General features: G+C 46.0%; 1 protein-coding gene across 4 annotated transcripts in view; it reads right to left on the bottom strand.

Moving 5' to 3' along the window:
- Positions 1-630: 630 nt before the first annotated feature.
- Positions 631-16,790, bottom strand: part of Hnrnpul1 (heterogeneous nuclear ribonucleoprotein U like 1) — a 34,520-nt gene continuing 18,360 nt past the window's right edge. For all 4 annotated transcript variants that reach the window (XM_048440858.3, XM_048440860.3, XM_048440866.3 and 1 more), the window contains exons 8-15: positions 14,195-14,461; positions 12,563-12,685; positions 12,339-12,467; positions 6,777-6,945; positions 5,946-6,233; positions 4,456-4,745; positions 2,224-2,415; positions 631-1,774 (exon numbers count right to left, since the gene is read on the bottom strand). In XM_048440858.3, coding sequence (XP_048296815.1) covers positions 1,658-1,774; positions 2,224-2,415; positions 4,456-4,745; positions 5,946-6,233; positions 6,777-6,945; positions 12,339-12,467; positions 12,563-12,685; positions 14,195-14,461 — 1,575 coding nt within the window. In that variant the 3' untranslated portion in view covers positions 631-1,657. The remainder of the gene's footprint in view (positions 1,775-2,223; positions 2,416-4,455; positions 4,746-5,945; positions 6,234-6,776; positions 6,946-12,338; positions 12,468-12,562; positions 12,686-14,194; positions 14,462-16,790) is intronic.

The following is a 16,790-nucleotide window of genomic DNA, read 5'->3' as shown; positions in this document are numbered from 1 at the left end:
CCAGGAAGTTAACTGCAAACCTCAAGGGAACTGGGATGTCTGTCCCCAGTTCCTCCAAGGGAGCAGGACGGAGTTGTGCACACTGTATCAGATGTGAATCACACAGCCTGCACAAGAAGCTAGGAAGCTGCACAATGAAGCAGGTGGGCTAGAGTCCAATCTCATGTTACATTTTCCTCTTCTCCAGAGAGCCCTCTTTCCATTACTCCAGAGTCTCTCTCGCTAAACCTTTGGGGCTGTCACTAGTTACAAACATGTATCCCCTGGAGGGGAACCTCGAGAACAGGGACTAGAACCATCTCTGCAGTTGCTCAAGGTCCCTAGCGCTGTCCAGGATGCCGACAATAGGCAGTCAATGCTTAAATGGGAGGCAGTACAAGGCTGCCCCAAGAGGAGCACCCAGGCCAGGTCTCAAGGGGTGTGGGTGGGCAACAAACCTAGGGATGGCTCCAAACCAACCTGGTCTCTTCCCTACAGGTCCCACCTGTCTGTCCCCTGCCCAAAGAGCATCTGGGTCGTGAGGTACAGAACCATTTTGTTTAAATGAATGAGTGAAGCATTCCCCTTCGAAAGCCTCCCATCCCAATTAAAGGCCAAACTGCAGCAAACACGTCAGGGTTTCAACCCTGCTTCTTTCCTGATAGGAGGTGCCATGTCATTTATTGAAAGAAAGTAAAACAAAACAGGGTAAAACATTTCTTAATAAGTGCAGTTTGTTAAAATCCGATTAAAACATATGGGTAAAGGTGAGAATAATCAAAGGGACCACTGTAAAATTTTGGAGGTCTGGCACCTGGAAGAGCAATGGAGGAGGTGGTGGAGAAACTTTAGGGTTAAAGGGAAGCCGGCCCCACCCCCACCTTCCCTTCACCCTCTCACCCACTTAAGCCCACCAGAAACTACCAAGACTCCTGGAGTAAAAGGTTTCAAGTTCAATAGTCACACTCTCTCCAAATACAAAAAGCAGTTACAATCCAACAGAACATAGACGCTTATGTGCAAAGTTATGGGGAACTGAGACATCATACAAAAAGTTAGGTTAAAGGTGATTTTGTTGTTTGTTTCGAGGGCGTGGCTCTTCCTCGGTTACCTGAACTCAGCAAAGAAATAGTTATTTGATGAAGTATCAATGGCTGACCCACAGTAAAAACAGACAAATTCTAAAAATTAAAAAAAAGCATAATTACCAAAAAATATGTCACTGCTTCCTCCCTCTACATTTTGCTTCTTAAACTTTTTTTTTATTAAAGTTTTTGAATTTTTTTTTTTTTAAATCCTGAAAAGTAGACAGTAAAACAGCTCCTGGAAGAATTTACAACCAACTGCATGAGTCTGGGAAGCCAAGGGGCTAAAGCAGGGTTGGGAGGGGCAGATGGGCAGGGTCTCCCCCAGTCACTGCGGCCTCGCTGGGTAATCAAAGGAGAGGAGGCTTCTGTAGTCAAAAAGGCAGGAAGAGGAGAACGTAGAGGGGACAAAGATAAAAGAAAAGACCACTGTTCCTGTTTGAAGGGAGAGGCCCTCTGGAAGAAGTGGGCTAGAGGGAGGCAAGCCCTGGGATAACTGTGTCCCCAGCACCACAGGACTCAGAGGGGTGGAGGGGCCAAGGCAGGTGCTAGTAGAAGCAGCTGGCATGGGCCTCTGGAGGCTCCGGCACCTGCTACTGTGTGCTTGTGCCCCCCTGTGTGCTGCCCGAGTATCCTCCATAGTCATAGTTCCCGTAGTACGGCGGCCACTGGCTCTGGTTCTGATAGTACTGGCTCCACTGCTGGGCATACTGGGGAGAGAGCAAGAATACCAGGTTATCTCCCCACCATTCCAGACTGTCCCTTCGTTCCTCTCATGGCCCACCCTCAACACATGAGCCCTCTGACAGAAAGCAAAGTGCTTTGGAAATAAGTGTTGAGTTGATGCCACATAAACAATCAGGGAATGCAGGCCTGGTTTCCTGGCTGTCCTTTGCAGAAGTGGTGGCCCCAGCACCAACTTGGATTAGCATTTGGCACCCCTGGCCATGGTGCCAAAGCCGGTCTCTGCTCAGTCAGGTCAGCTTCCTGCACTAGGGGCCAGTTATTAGCCAGCAAAGACCAGTTTACCAAAGGCTGTTGAACACTAGCTTGAGGCAAGCAGCTACCCATATTTCAGGAACAGGCAGAAAATCGTGTCTGAATACACATCCAAGAGTGCTCCCAGAAGCCTCACCGGGAGGCCCATCTTGTTACTTACCTGCTGATACTGGTTATAGCTGGGCTGAGGGTAGGTCTGGGCAGTGGGGGGTGGTGGTGGGGTGTAGGGGGCAGGATTGTAGGGGCCATAGCTCCCATAGTTGTAGGCAGGTGGTGGTGGAGGCGGAGGCGGTGGGGCTGTGTAGCCCTGGGTGTAGCCTCCTTGGTTGTAGGGTGGCTGACTGTAACTAGGCTGAGTAGAGAAAGAGACAAAAGTTCCATGAGAGACAGCACACATAGGTACCGAGGCAGCTTCCCGGACAGAGGCAACTGTCCTAATGTGCCAGGATGGTCTGGGAAGCAGCAGATCCTAGACCTGAGCTCTAAGACCTGAGGGCAGCAAGACATGTGACACTTCTAAACCTGTTTCACACTCTACAAAACCATCTCAGCACAGCCACTGCGCTCTGGGCTGTCATCATGGACTTTCAATAAGTTTGTATGCACAAAGCGTTAGGCACTCAGTGATGAATGGTGGCAGTGGCCTCCATGAGGTTTGCTGAGAAGAGCAGTAGTGACAAGTTATCAAGAGTGGGGCAGTTTGAATGTAATTGTACCCAATAATCTCAAAGAAGTGGCACTATTGGGAGGTGTGACTTGCTAGCAGTAGGAATGGCCTTGTTGGCGGAAGTGTGTCACTGTGGGGGAGGTTTCCTATGCTGAGGATACCAGCCCAGTGTGAGTTTACTTCCTGTTGCTTGCAAGATATAGCACCCTCATCTTCTCCAGGACCACATCTGCCTGCACACTGCCATGTTCCCCACCAAGATGATAATGGACTGAATCTCTTAAACAGTAAGCTGCCACTTCAGTTAAATGTTTCCTTATAAGAGTTGCTGCGGTCATAGTGTCTCTTCACAGCAATAGAATCCCTAAGACGAAGAACTTCTCATGTACAGGATGGATGGATCATTAACTCATTCAGTCTCCTTAGTAATTCTGGCATCCTTTCCATTAGCTCTATTATAAAGAGTTGGGGCTGGAGAGATGGCTCAGTGGTTAAGAACAGTGGGTGTTCTTGTCAATGACCCAGGTTTGGTTTTCAGGACCCATACAGTGACTCACAACTACCTGTAACTCAGGTTTCAAGAAACCAAACATTCTTTTCTATCCTCCACATACACAGCACACTTGAGGTGTACATATATATATATATGTACACACACACACACACACACACACACACACACACACACACACACAAACACTCAGGTATATACAACTAACTTAAATAATAGTTAATTTGTTTTTATTTTCTGAGACAAGGTTTCTCTATATAACAGTTCTGGCTGTCCTGGAATTTACTCTGTAGATCAGGTTGGCCTCAAACACACAGATATCTGCCTGGCTCTGCTTCCCGAGTGCTGGGATTAAAGGCATGTGCCACCACTGCCCGGCATAATAAATCTTAAAAAGTAAATCTCAGTGAGGTTGTTGGGCCAAGGTTAATTTAAAATGACTAACCTAGGGCTGGAGAGATGGCTCACTTTTCTAAAGGTTCTGAGTTCAATTCCCAGCAACCACATGGTGGCTCACAACCATTTGTAGTGAAGTATGCTGCTCTCTTCTGGTCTGCAGGGACATATGCAGGCAGACCACTGTATACTTAATAAATACATAAATCTTTAAAATAGATAGATAGATAGATAGATAGATAGATAGATAGATAGATAGATAGACAGACTAACCCAGGTATGCCCAGTCCCAGAGCTTTAATTAAGCTGTAGGAGTGATCAAATCACAGGACCTTCTTAAGTGAGTTCTAGTCATGTTTCTGGTCCTTTATGGGGAATACAAGGACCAGAGGGGTCAAGCACAAAGCCAGGCTCATGGGAGGCTAGGCTTTGAGTTTAGCCTTGCCAAACTCTTAGGAAATGTTCTGGCTAGATGGCATCTAGGAAGCACTCATCTGTCTCCTGGCAGCTGCTACCAGATATTCCCTTGCATGTAAAATGTCCTCATGAAACGGCTGTGAAATAAAAGAGACTGCTCTGGTTCACGGGAACTGGTGCACAAAAGAGCCCAAACACTGGCTTTCTAGTAACTGGAACAGGACCTGGAGCTGCTGAGGGACAAGGTTCTCAACCATCTTGGGCCCCTGGCCTCCCATGATGGACATGAGGTGACTTCACTTAGTGTTTTCTTACAGCCCCAGTGAGACCTGTGGCAGGCCTGCCCCATATCTACACAGTGATGTGTACAAACACACACACACACACACACACGACCTCACCTGTGGAGGGCTGTAGCTGCTCACTGTGGGGGTGCTGGTATTGGCACTAGAGCCAGGGATGTTGCTATTTTTGTTGTAGCTGCTGGCCCCTGGGGGGTTCCGAGCAGGGCTGTAGCTGGGTGGTGGTGGTGGCTGCTGTGGTGGTGGTTGTGGTGGTGGTGGCTGCTGTGGTGGTGGCTGTTGCTGGGGAGCCCGGTTATAGCTGCCTCGGTTGTTGGAGTTGTTGTTATCCCGGTTGTTATTACCCCAGCGGCTTTGGTTGTAGCCACCGCCTCCGCTGCGGTTGAAACCTGCATTGAAAAATCACATGTAGGGGCTGGAGAGGTGGCTCAGTGGACAAGAGCATTGACTTCTTCCAGAGGACCCAATTCCCAGCACCCATATGGCAGCTCACAGCTGTCTGTAACTCCAAAATCTGATATCCTCACACAGATATACATGTGGGCAAAACGCTAATGTGCATAAAATATAAATAATTTTTTTAAAAAAGGAAGAAAAAAATCGCATGTAATAAGAGGCCTTAGCATGGCTATGCCCAAGGTTGAGCTCAATAAAGCAAGCAAATACAGGTGACCCATTTGAGCTTGCCCCAGGCCTTGGCACACTTCTTGTCCTTGCCCTGACACAACACCCTGAGTCATTTGCAGACAGGTCTCTATCTTGCACTGGACTGTAGCTGACAAGGCAGATTATTTTGGGTTTGTCCAACTCCAACACAGCTGTTCAGCAAACTGGAAAAGATGTTTAGGAAGGATGCTACACAAGCCAGATGGAGTCCTAATAGGAGTCCTCAACAGGTTGGGTCAAGTGGCCCCTCCTGAACCTTTGTACAACTGTTTTTTGGACCTGAACCCCCAAACACACAAAAAACAGGCTTGGCAGGGCCTTTCTGAGCTACTCCCTTATATACATGAAGGTTAATTTGGGGCCTGGTCACTGAAGTAGGGTCTAGGACATGCTTGCTTTTTTGTGTGTTTGTTTCAAAGACACATTGTACTTTATGTGTATGTGCCATATGTGGCTGGTACACACAGAGGTCAGAAGAGGGGAATGGGTACCTGAAGCTGGAGTTATAGGCAGTTGTGAGCAGCTCAATGTGGTTGCTGAGAAGCACACTTGAGCCCTCTGGAAATTGCTGGGCCATCTTTGCTGTCCCATGTTTGCTAACTTATAGTGTTAACACTTTATATCAGACACCACACTACTTATTCTTTATCTGTTTTTAAACCAAAAATCAGTCCTAATATTTGTCCTTTGTCAGATCTAGAGATGGAACCCAAGATCCCTCAGAGTAGCATATGGTCAGTCAGGGAAGACCAACAAAGAGACAGCACTGTTGTGTGCAAATGGGCCAAGGGCTTCGGAAGCAGTGTGGTTGGGAGGCTGGGCAGTGGGAAGGTTCCTGAGGTTATAGAATACTGACTCCTGACAGCCCCCCACCCCCCACAGCCTGGCCTTGGAATATAAGACTGCCGAAGTAAATGGCTCACCTCCTCGGTAGTTGCCTCCTCCACCACCACCTCCACCTCCTCCCCGGTTCTGAAAGCCTCCTCGGTTGCCTCCAGGAGGACCTCGGTTGTCATAACGCTGGAAGCCTCCGCCGCCCCCACGGCCTCGGAAGCCACCACCTCTGTTGTCAAAGCGCTTTTCTGGGGGTGGGCCAGCCTTGCGTCCTTCCTCATTGTACTGCCTCACCAGCTTGTCTGCTTCCTCTCGCTGGAGTTCGATAAATAGAACCTCATCCAGAAAGTCCCCAACATCAGGCAAAGTGAAGTTGGCTAGGAGGAAGTAAATGGGGAGCACGTCAGCACCTTCTGATACCTGGCCCTCCTCACGCTCTGCTGGAGCAGGAAGGCTGAAGGAATGCAGTATTCAACAGATGGGTTACGATGAGACCCCCCCCTCGCCCCGCCCAACTGTTTGGTGTGAACACTGTCGGGATAACCTAGACTCTTTTTCTCCCTTTACCAAAGAGGACTTTGGGTTCCTCCAGTCCTAAGGGAGCTGAGGTGGCAAGTGCAGCCACACCCCTTTCTCCCACCGTGGAGCAAATTGGTGGTTGCCAGAGGCGGGAGATGATGCAGGCCTTTCGGCTTGGGCTCTACATATATTTTCCTTCATGACAGCCATCCCCATCTATTCGGAAAGCTCTTCCCCAGACTGAGACCAGGAGCCTGTTCCCTCATATGTGGGTGGTGGGAAAGACAAAACAGAAACAAAGAGGAGACCACAGAGGGAATCGTCAGGAGCTGGGGGGTAGTTGTGGTGGTGCCCATAAAGAGGCCCTTCTCTTGAGATGTCAGGAGCCACTTGTTTCCTACCTTTCATTTCTAAGACCGCATGATCTGGGACATCTTTCCCTTCTTCGTCAGTTCTCTTTATTGTGCGGTCTTTTAGGTCCTCATCAGTCGGACAGATTACAATAGCTTTCCGCTGGAAGCCTTCAAATGGTCTCATTTTCCGTCTCTGGGCTGACCCATAAACGTTTGTCTAAGGGTAGGTAAGAGGTGACAAATGGGATCTTCAGAGCCATCTATGCTGTAGGGCAGTGCTGAGAAAGGTGTACTAGGGACCTTCCCAGCTGAGACACAGGAAACAGACCCATGTTCCAAATAAACTGACTTAGAAAACACAAAGAGGCTGACGCCTAATATCGGGGCTTTCCTTGTTGATACTACTCGTTACCGGCACTGCAGGTCACAAATTCTTCCCTTGTTCTCAAAGGATTATGTCCTTGCGGTAAAATATTCACCATACAAGGTACAAAGCTTAAGGGAAAAACCTCTCCAACCACTCAACATCGGTCATGCTTCCCAGAGATAACACTGGATTTCAAATATACACTTGTAGAACTACTTTTATTTGCTTACTATCAACAGGAATTCCACTGTGCACACTCTTCTGAACTCATAATCCTCCTGCTTCAGCCTACATGCCAAGATTACAATATTACAGTTTGAAACTTTTTTTTCTTTTTTTTGGTTTTGTGAGACAGAGTCTATCATTTAGCCCTGATTGTCCTAGAACTTGTTATGTAGACCAGGCCAGCCTTGAACTCACAAGAGATCCACCTGTCTTTGCCTACCAAGTGCTAGGATTAAAGGTGTGCATCACCATACCGTCCAGTGTTTTTTCCTTTTTAACAGTTCGTCAATGGAAAGAATATAACCCACCAGACTTTCTGACACTGTCTAAAACTGTTTCTCTCAACACCTTAAATCTTCTCCTCTGGGCCTCTCAACCACTGGTCTTACCCACAAGTCTACCCAAGAAGACCGACAGAATGACAGTCTGTGCTTTTCCAAGGTGCAGCTGGCTCCTGGGCAGACACTGGCAGACTACATGCAGTGACTGAGAGCAGCAATAACAACATCCAGTGACCAACACCTGCCATGTGCCAGTCAATCTCTCTGTCAGGCTGGGGAAGATGAAGAGAGAACATGACAAAGTCTGAGTGGCAGCTATCAGGCAGGAAATTCCTCAAAGAGAGGTGTGACTTGGCAGAGCCTGGCCCTATGTCAAGGCCTTCAGCCTGCTACTCTGTAAAATCAATGGCTGTGGATTTACTCCATTTCTGGCTCTGTAAGGGCAAACAGTATGAAAGCCTCACACTCACTATTGTGAAGACAGAATAAGTTTATGTTAACTAAAGTTCTGGGTCCTGGTCACTTCCAGCACTCAACAGATAATGCGCCACCAATGATAATAGTCATCACTGGGTGGGGTGCTGTGGATATTTATCTCATGATGCAGACTTGAAACAACCCAGGTCAAAGGGAAAGGGTAAGCTGTAGTGGTCTCCCAAGTAGAAAAACAGTGAGGCAGACAGAAAGAGCACAGGCTTTGGAGAAGCTCCATGACAAAATCTTAACTGTGTCATTTAGAATTTGTTCTGTTGCCAAGTCCCTTAATTAGCCTGAGCTTCAAACTGCATCTGAGAGATGAGGATCACATGGCCCTCCTGCTGGCTCTGGAAAGGATTTGCAGATGTGAAATTCTGTGGCATGTGGCAGGGAAGGAAGTCAGCACACAAGATGAATCTCAACTCAATGCCATTGGGCCCAACAGTAATCTGAGAGGCTTCCCAATGCAAACACCTGGATAAACTCAACCTAAGGATGAAATGGTACACGGGATCTTTTTTCAGGATGGCAAAGGTTGGGGTGCCATGACAAGCTGTGGGTGCAGCTGGTCCAGTCTTAAACCAATGAGCTCCCTGGACCAACCTACATGCCAGGCTGAACATTCTTCCCTACTTCCAGAACTTCCTGAGAAAGAAGCACAGTGATGGATGGAAGACAGACACCTACATACTGTAGCCTTCAGTCAGAAATGATTTCAAGACACAGGTTATAGTTACAGGGGTAAAGGTAGGTCCTTGCTATTGTATTCCTTAGTACCTATACTAAAAGTGAAACATTTGGCTTCTTTCAGCAAAACTATTAAGTTTCCTCCTGACTCAAAAGCCAAAATGGGTGGTGGGCATCAGGGTGAATGTGGCCCAGAATATTTGCTGGTGCCCACAAGTGATCCTGCTCTTATTCCTGTGACCTGGGAAGGCAAAGAAAAACACATTCTAGAGGTCCTGTCAAAGTTCCAAAGGGACAAAAGAAGTAACCCTGATGAAAGAGCCAATCTCTGTAGCTTACAATACAGGAGATAAGGGCAGAGTAGACTGGACCCACAAGTGGCTGATCTTTCTCTGGGATGAGGTGTGACTCTAAGGCATCTCCTTGGGCACTCAAGTACTGAGGATCCTGTTCTGGACGAGGTCTAAGAGACTATCTCCCCTGGTACTTCCTGGGCTTTGGGAAGGGAAGAGGAGCCACGCAAAAATGAACTTCTGGTGGCTGTTACCAAAGCAAACAATGAGGTCAGAGCCCTGGGGCGAGCCCTGCACTCTCTGGTCTCTGGGGGGGAGGGGGGGGCTCTGTGGCTGTTGCTAGGAGACAAGAATAACAGCAAAGTCAGCTTTTCCAGACTGAAATTCACTACCCAACTCCTGCTCCTCCAGTTCCACAATGCTGGAGAATGTCAGCTAGCTCCAAAAGAGCAGCCAGAGCAGACTAACGCTAACCTCAGCAAATGGGCAGAAGGGAGATGGGGTTCTGAGACAGGGTGCTTGGTTAGTTTTGATGTGGGACAGACTGAGGGCCTGAGGACACAGCAGACATAGCTGGTGACTTCTACTGATATTCTTTCTGAGTTCTTTCAAAAGGCCCACTGTCTGATCTGTCTGCTCTTTGTCATAGCCAACAGGGCCAGTCTGGCAGCAACAGAAGCATGGCTGGTTTCCAGAGGATCACATTTGGCAAAGAAAGCTTGTTTCGGGTTGAGTGAGGTGAATCCCAGTGGACGGAAGTGCACACACATAGGAAGAGGACTGATATGAGTGCCAGGAATAGAGCAGGCTTGAGGCTCTAGAGACAGTGGGGGTGGAGGAAAGAAACTTCCCTTCAGTGCCTGCTAACAAAAAGTTTACTTTGGGGCTCCACTCTAGCCCTAGGTTTGTGTCAAGAAAAAATGTAGCTGCCAATAGGGACAAAAACAGGTCTAGAACCACAGTTCTTTGTTGTATTTTGGATCAGGGTCTCATAACTCGCTCTATAGACCAAGATGGTCTCAAACTTACAGAGATCCGCATGCCTCTGTCTCCTAGGTGCTAGGATTAATACCTCTATTTTTGATGTTCTAGCTGTTTCTCTCTGATACCCACACAATCTCAAGAAGCTGCTGAGATCATTATGGGATGAGAGCTGTGCCTATCAAATACATTTCTAGTGCAGAGGTTGGGGCCTGGCAAAGGTAGAATCTTGGCCACTCTCACCAGGCTTGTACAGGTTTGAGTTCTCTTCCAAGAATGAACACGTCTGAAGCTGGCACATATAATAGGTACTGAAGAGTTAAATGCAGGGAGTATGACTTAGGCCGAGAATCTGGGAATACAGGGACTCAGTATACAGTGCTGGTTTCTTTAAAACAGCTATGCATTATCAACGTAATCCTCACAGCCACAGCTAATGGTATGGGCAAAGCTGGGATCTGTCCTAAACCTTACCGTACATTCATACAACATTCCCTTTTTTATAATCTCAATTTTCTGGAACATACTTTTAGAGTTTAAGCTAAAACAGGAGAAAAACCCACTGGCTTTAAAACTCTTTTTTGGCCTCACTGACCTAGAGCTTCAGCCCCTGGATCCAGCCTTGGGTTAACTAGAGAACTGTGTTCTTTACTTTGGAGGGTAGGAACTTTGCTTTATGGTTGGCCTGATCTACATTCCTTCTGCAAGGTCAGCAGGCTGAAGACTGCAGGCAACCTGGCACAGCCCTAGATCTGACTCCAGCTCCAAATAAGCCAGCAACAGGTAGGAAGGCAGAATACTCAGCTCTACTTGGTACCCTGAACTGCAGGACAGAAATGGCATATAGTGTAGTGAGTATGCAAATATGACCAGAGAAATAAGAAAAAGACAGACAAGGAATTTTTTCTGGGGAAAATTTTTTAGGTTTCCCTAAAAGAGGAACCTTAGGGTATTAACACACTCTGTGGTCTCTCAGAACAATTAAGTCCAATTGGGCACAGACAGACTAAAAAATACCAAAATACTTTAACAAGTAGAATAGAGCAAAGCGAGCTGGGGAGGGATGAAGATACAGTTTGATTGGAGAACACTTGCCCAGCATTTGTAAGGTCCTAGATTCAATTCCCAGTGCAAAGAAGAGGCACTTTAGCTAGAGTACACAGTGGGCCTTTACAGGGTGACCTCTTTGCTTATTTTTAAGTTCCCCTTTCTCTGTGCAGCCCTAGCTGTCCTTGAACTCACAAAGATCTGCCTGCCTCTGCCTCCCAAGTGCTGGGATTAAAAGTGTACATTTAAAGGTTCTTAAGAAAGCATGAATGTAAGGTTTAATTATAGATCCAGAGAAAAGCAAATAAACACTCTCTGCTGCTACTCCATGAAGCCTACATGACAAATGTCAAGCACAATGTTGCATAGGCAACAAACATATGAAACTCATTAGAGATAGGGATTCGAAGCTATTTTAGGCTACTCGTTCTTTTGACAATGCTAAAATCATGCATGCTTTAAATCCAAGTCAAAAGTGACCAAACCCTACCCTTAATTGAAATGTAGATAGAATACAATGAGTTAAATATGTGCTCCCCACTCATAAAAACTTGCCCAGCAGCTAGATCACCCCTATTCTGCAGAGCATGTAATATACAGGAGTTGCTGAGCAGATGCTGTGGAGGTGTGGAACCATTAGGCTTTCCATTTTACAAACTAGAACGCCAAGATTCACAGAAGGTTGGCTACTCACAAATGCAGAGCTAACAAATAACAGAGTTGGGGTTCAAGTCCAGCCTGTGAGGCTTAGGAATCTTTGCCTCTTGGGGAAATGGCTAAAGAAATGGCTCAGTGGTTAAGATCACTGTCTGCTTTTCCAGAAGACCTGGGTTGACTCCCAGCACCCACATGACAGCTCACAATTGTCTGTAATTCCAGTTCCAGGGGTCTGATGCCTCTTCTGGCCTTTGTGGAACCAGGCATGCATGTAGCATATTAAAACACATGCAGGCAAAACACCTACATACATTTAACAACAAAAACAAAAAGGTCTATGCCACTTTCATTTGGCTATGTGACTCTTGTCTAAGAATGAATCAGTTAGCTTGTAGGTCTGGGTTGTGGTACTAAACCCCACCACAGACAGGGCTTAGAAAGCAATGTGAAGGGTCTATAGCCATTCTCACGTATGGTACATACATAATAGCACAGCTGTTAGAGAACATTATGAAGAAAGGAGAAAAGGGCTGGAGGGAAATTCCCATGCAGTGAGTATGCTCCTTCTCTTCCAAGTACTGCTGGTCACAAGTACCTGATCTAGGATGTAGTTGCGTTTCTTTCGGGCAGCAATCTGAATGAGACGGTTGAGGCACTGAGTGGCCTGCTGGATCAGAACATCCCAGCGGCCAGCATAGTTTCGCTGCCGACGTAGGCCCATCACCTGTGGGCAAGAGGTAATGAAAGGCGAGTGAGCCGAGGTACTGACAGTTCCCAAAAGCTGGGAGGTGAGTAAAGTGATCCATGGGTCATCCTTACCCGCATCTTATCCATGATGGCATTGGTACCCAGAATGTTGTACTTCTTAGAAGGGTTGGAGGCTGCATGTTTGATGGCCCATGTGGTCTTACCGGCAGCAGGCAGGCCCACCATCATCAGAATCTACAAGAATAGGACAGGGAAGGGGTGCTGTGAAACAGCAGCAGCATGTAGCATGGTGACATAGTGCCACCCTGGCTTGATGGTGCCCATGATGATGATTCTGACCTCCTGGTAGCCTCTGGAAAATGGAAGCAATAGCATCTATCTCAGTGCTGCTGTTGGGAGTCAAAGACAAGGCTTGTTAGCTTCTGAGTCTAGGGTCTGGGATAGGTAAGAAAGAACTATGTCACATCCCACCAACAGAGGTTATAGAATGATGACTTTTCTCAGTCTCTGAAAGGAGAAAACCATGACCTTGAACTATGATAGGTATGAGAAAACTGTATAATCTCAAGAGTCTGAAAATGGGAACTGAGTTGTGCCCATAGGTCATGGATTCCATTTAATCATCATATTTTGAATTCAAAAAACACTATATGTAACCTAAATGCAGGATAAGGGGAATGAGTCTTCTCTGGGACCACTAAAATGTTAATAGTCAGGTGTGGTGGTGCACACCTATAGTCCCAGGTACCGGAGAGGCTGAAGAGGGAAGACGACAGAGTCTAGGAGTTTGAGATCAACCTGGGTAACACAGCAAGACTGTCAGAAAAAAAGATGTATAAAGGGAAATTTTCATGCAATGGGACATAGATCAAAAAGTATATAAAAGGACAGGACAGCAAATTGCCTGTCACGAGATCTGTTATAAATTAAGAATATCAAAAACAGGATAGACTCCAAAATCTTCAGATAAATTTATTTGTAAGTGGTAGAATTACGGGAAATTTTAAGCTTTCTATACATTTTTTAATCTTCTAAAACAAATTAAAGTTGTTTATGAGAAATATATATCTTTTTTTTTCCTAATGTGCATTGGTGTTTTGCCTGCATGCAGGTGTCAGATACCCTGGAACTGGAATTACAAACAGCTGTGAGCTGCCATGTGGGTGATGGGAATTGAACTCGGGTCCTCTGGAAGAACAGTCAGTGCTCGTAACTGCTGAGCCATCTCTCCAGTCCCAAGATACATATCTCTTATATATATATATATATATATATATATATATATATATATATATATATATATATATATATAAAAAATCACAACTACACCATCTGGGGGGCTGGAGTAGGATGGCTACAGAGACCCTAGCTCATGAAAAAATAAACAAAAAGGAACAAGGGTCATCGGTCCAGCTACTTGAGCCACTTGCGGTGTTCATAACCCAGAGAGAGAGGGTGGAATTGCTCAGCCCTCTCCAAGAACACTAGTAGCAGAATATGCTCCTATGCCATTCTGCTATGAGGATGTCTCTTTTCCCAGATTAAGGTCTTGCTGAAGAGTAGTGAGGCCACTTCCCTTTGGACCTCACCCTTGAAATTGCTTTTCAACTCCAATCTCAACCCCAAGGAGCAAGGACAAAGAAGTCACAGGACCAAGTTTATTCAAATATCTGAGCCTTTCAGCACATATAAGCTACTCAGTGTTTCTCCTCTGCTTGGGACGGCTCTTCTGGCCCTACTTACCTCACACTCTGCTTTGCTCTTTGGTCCAATGGTACCCCGGATCCGCTCACTGAGGGGAAGGTGCTGGATGAATGTGAACCCTGGGAGAATGGAGCAGTAGGGCTCTGCCCTCTGCCCAAAGTTAAACTCCACAGCACAGTTCTTCACCAGGACATGAGGGTAGAGGGCCTGACCCCCTAAGGCTTCTTTCTGGATTCGGAAGGCAATGCCCATCCACTTGCCATTCTTAGTAAAAGAAAGCTCCACATCATTTCCACATTCAAAATCCTAGGAGAGAAAGCCAAGGGTAAACCAGTGTGATGGTGGACATCAGCAATCCCAGTATCTTGAAGGCTGAGGTAAGAGGAGCATGAATTTTAGACCAGTCTAGGCTACATGATATCATGTCTTAAGAACAAAACCACTAACAAATCTAGGATATTAACTGTAAACTCTTAGTTGAAGGCACTGGAGATCACAAGTGGGAGAGTCGATGCAGGGAGTAAAACAACCTTTTTTTTTCTGGATCCCGGTACATTCTTCTTTGGTATATACACACATTAGGCAGCACCAGGCAAAGTTCAGAGACACTTTACTGTCTCCTAACTAAAGATCTTGAAGCTGGTAACATATCTGAGACTTATGCTTAGGCTAAGATAAAGATGAAGACAAAGTTTATCTTGCCTTGTCCCCCAAACTGACAGGGCAGTCTGTACAGATAGAGGTGAGAGAAGCCAGAGCAGGCATTTTAACAGCTCAGTCCTGCTCTAAAGATGAATCCCCTCTTTTGTTTAATATACATTCCTAGAGTTCACAGACTCTTCCTGGTACATGATCCGGATCCCATGGAATTCAGGGGTCAATGAAGATTCAAAAAAAGAGACTCAGTATTGTAATTCAAGAAAACCACTCACGGGTTTTTTTTTGTTTGTTTGTTTGTTTTTCTTGATCAATAGACAGAAACGAGCCATGAGTACAAACCTCATGGTAAAAGAATACAGACCTGGTGCTGGGACACATAAAAGGCAAGAGAAAAGTAATCTCAGACATGCAGGGAAGGACTCATTCATTCAACTGTCTACTGAGTTGCTGAAGCTCAGTGGATCCTGTTTCGTGGCCTTAAGCTAATTACTTTATCTTGTTTCTCTATGGGGGAAAGGGATATCTGTGGTATTTAATACACAGAATCATCCTAAGAATATGGTAAACTAGTGCATTTAATGCACAATGGCATTGTAGGTGTTAGGGGCTGGGGCTGGAATTGTGGGGGAGGAGTTGTCCTTAGGATGTGAAAGGCTTTCCAAGTTACCTCTAGAGGTTAGAACCACTGCTGATGGTGGAAAGGAGCACTGACTTCTTTAAGTATAGTGGCCTAGCCAAAGCTGTTCCAGAAAGGTCACTGTAGCTAATCGAGAGGAGGTTACAGTTAAGCTTCAAAACTCAGATGAGTCAGCAGACTAAAGCCAAGTGTAAGTTCTAGTTACTGACAAAATGGTACAAGATGTAGTATTCTTTCTGAGATTAGGAGACCACCTCAAGTTCCCCTTCAAGGACCAGTGAAGTATCCTTTTCTGAGGAGTTTCCCAGTTCTTTATCAGCATCCTCCAAGTCTGCTAATTGCTTACACACCACAGGTTATGACCATGATGAGCAGACAGGCCAACACAAGCCTAAGGGAATCCTGTCTGTAGTAGTCTCTGCCATATCTTCTACACAGAGACAGATGGTCCCAGTCACCTTTGCTCTAGTATGCAAATGAATAAATTGAGTGTCGCCTATCTTGGGTACCACCTTTATGAGAAGAATGACCACAGTGCAAAGAAACCAGTACCCACAGCTAACAGGTCTACCCACATAGCCACGTGTCCAAGGCAGGGTTGTTGATAGCACCTGCTGAGGACACACCTCTGCCCTGTACTCTTGAAATGTACCATCTGCTCGTTCTTCAGTTGGAAATTTACTTCTTTGTTCTTTCTCTCTGTCAAGAGATCTGATACAAGCATGTTCCCTTTGTTTCCCAGATTCTGATTTTTATACTACCTTTCAACACCCTGTTATGAACCCTCATTAAAGTTATGACATCTTTTAATAAAAGGGAATTGTATGTTGAACGTTTCCTTAAACAGAGTTGGATCTTACAAAAAAACTTTAAATACAGGGTTAAGTATGAATGTTAAGGGAGAGAAAGATGCTCAAGGAAAGAATGGGTGTGAACTTTTTAAGAGACGGCTCCTTGCTGGTATGGTGGTTCACATCTGCAATCCCCGTAATTGGGAAGTAGAGGGAGGAACAGGAATTCAAGTGAGCTTGAGATCATATCTCAAAAACTAGACTAGATGTAGTGGTACAAGCCTTTAATCTCAGCTCTTGGAAGGCAGAGGCTGGTGGATCTCTATGAATTTGAGGCCAACCTGCTCTTCAGTGAGTTCCAGACTAGCTAGGGCTACATACAAAGTGTGAGCCTGTCCCGAAAAAAGTACTCATGGCTGCTCTTGCAGAAGACGACATGGGCAACCCTACATGACAGCTACAAACTGACTGTAGCTCCAGTTCAAGAGGATCCGATGCCCTCTTCTGGCCTCCACAGGCACCGCATGTAAATGGTGCATAGTTATAC

The sequence above is a fragment of the Myodes glareolus genome, chromosome 1 (assembly GCF_982192425.1).
Source record: "Myodes glareolus chromosome 1, mMyoGla1.1, whole genome shotgun sequence".
NCBI lineage: Eukaryota > Metazoa > Chordata > Mammalia > Rodentia > Cricetidae > Myodes > Myodes glareolus.
The sequence above is the reverse complement of the archived record's forward strand: the minus strand, read 5'-3'. Positions and strand labels throughout refer to the sequence as shown.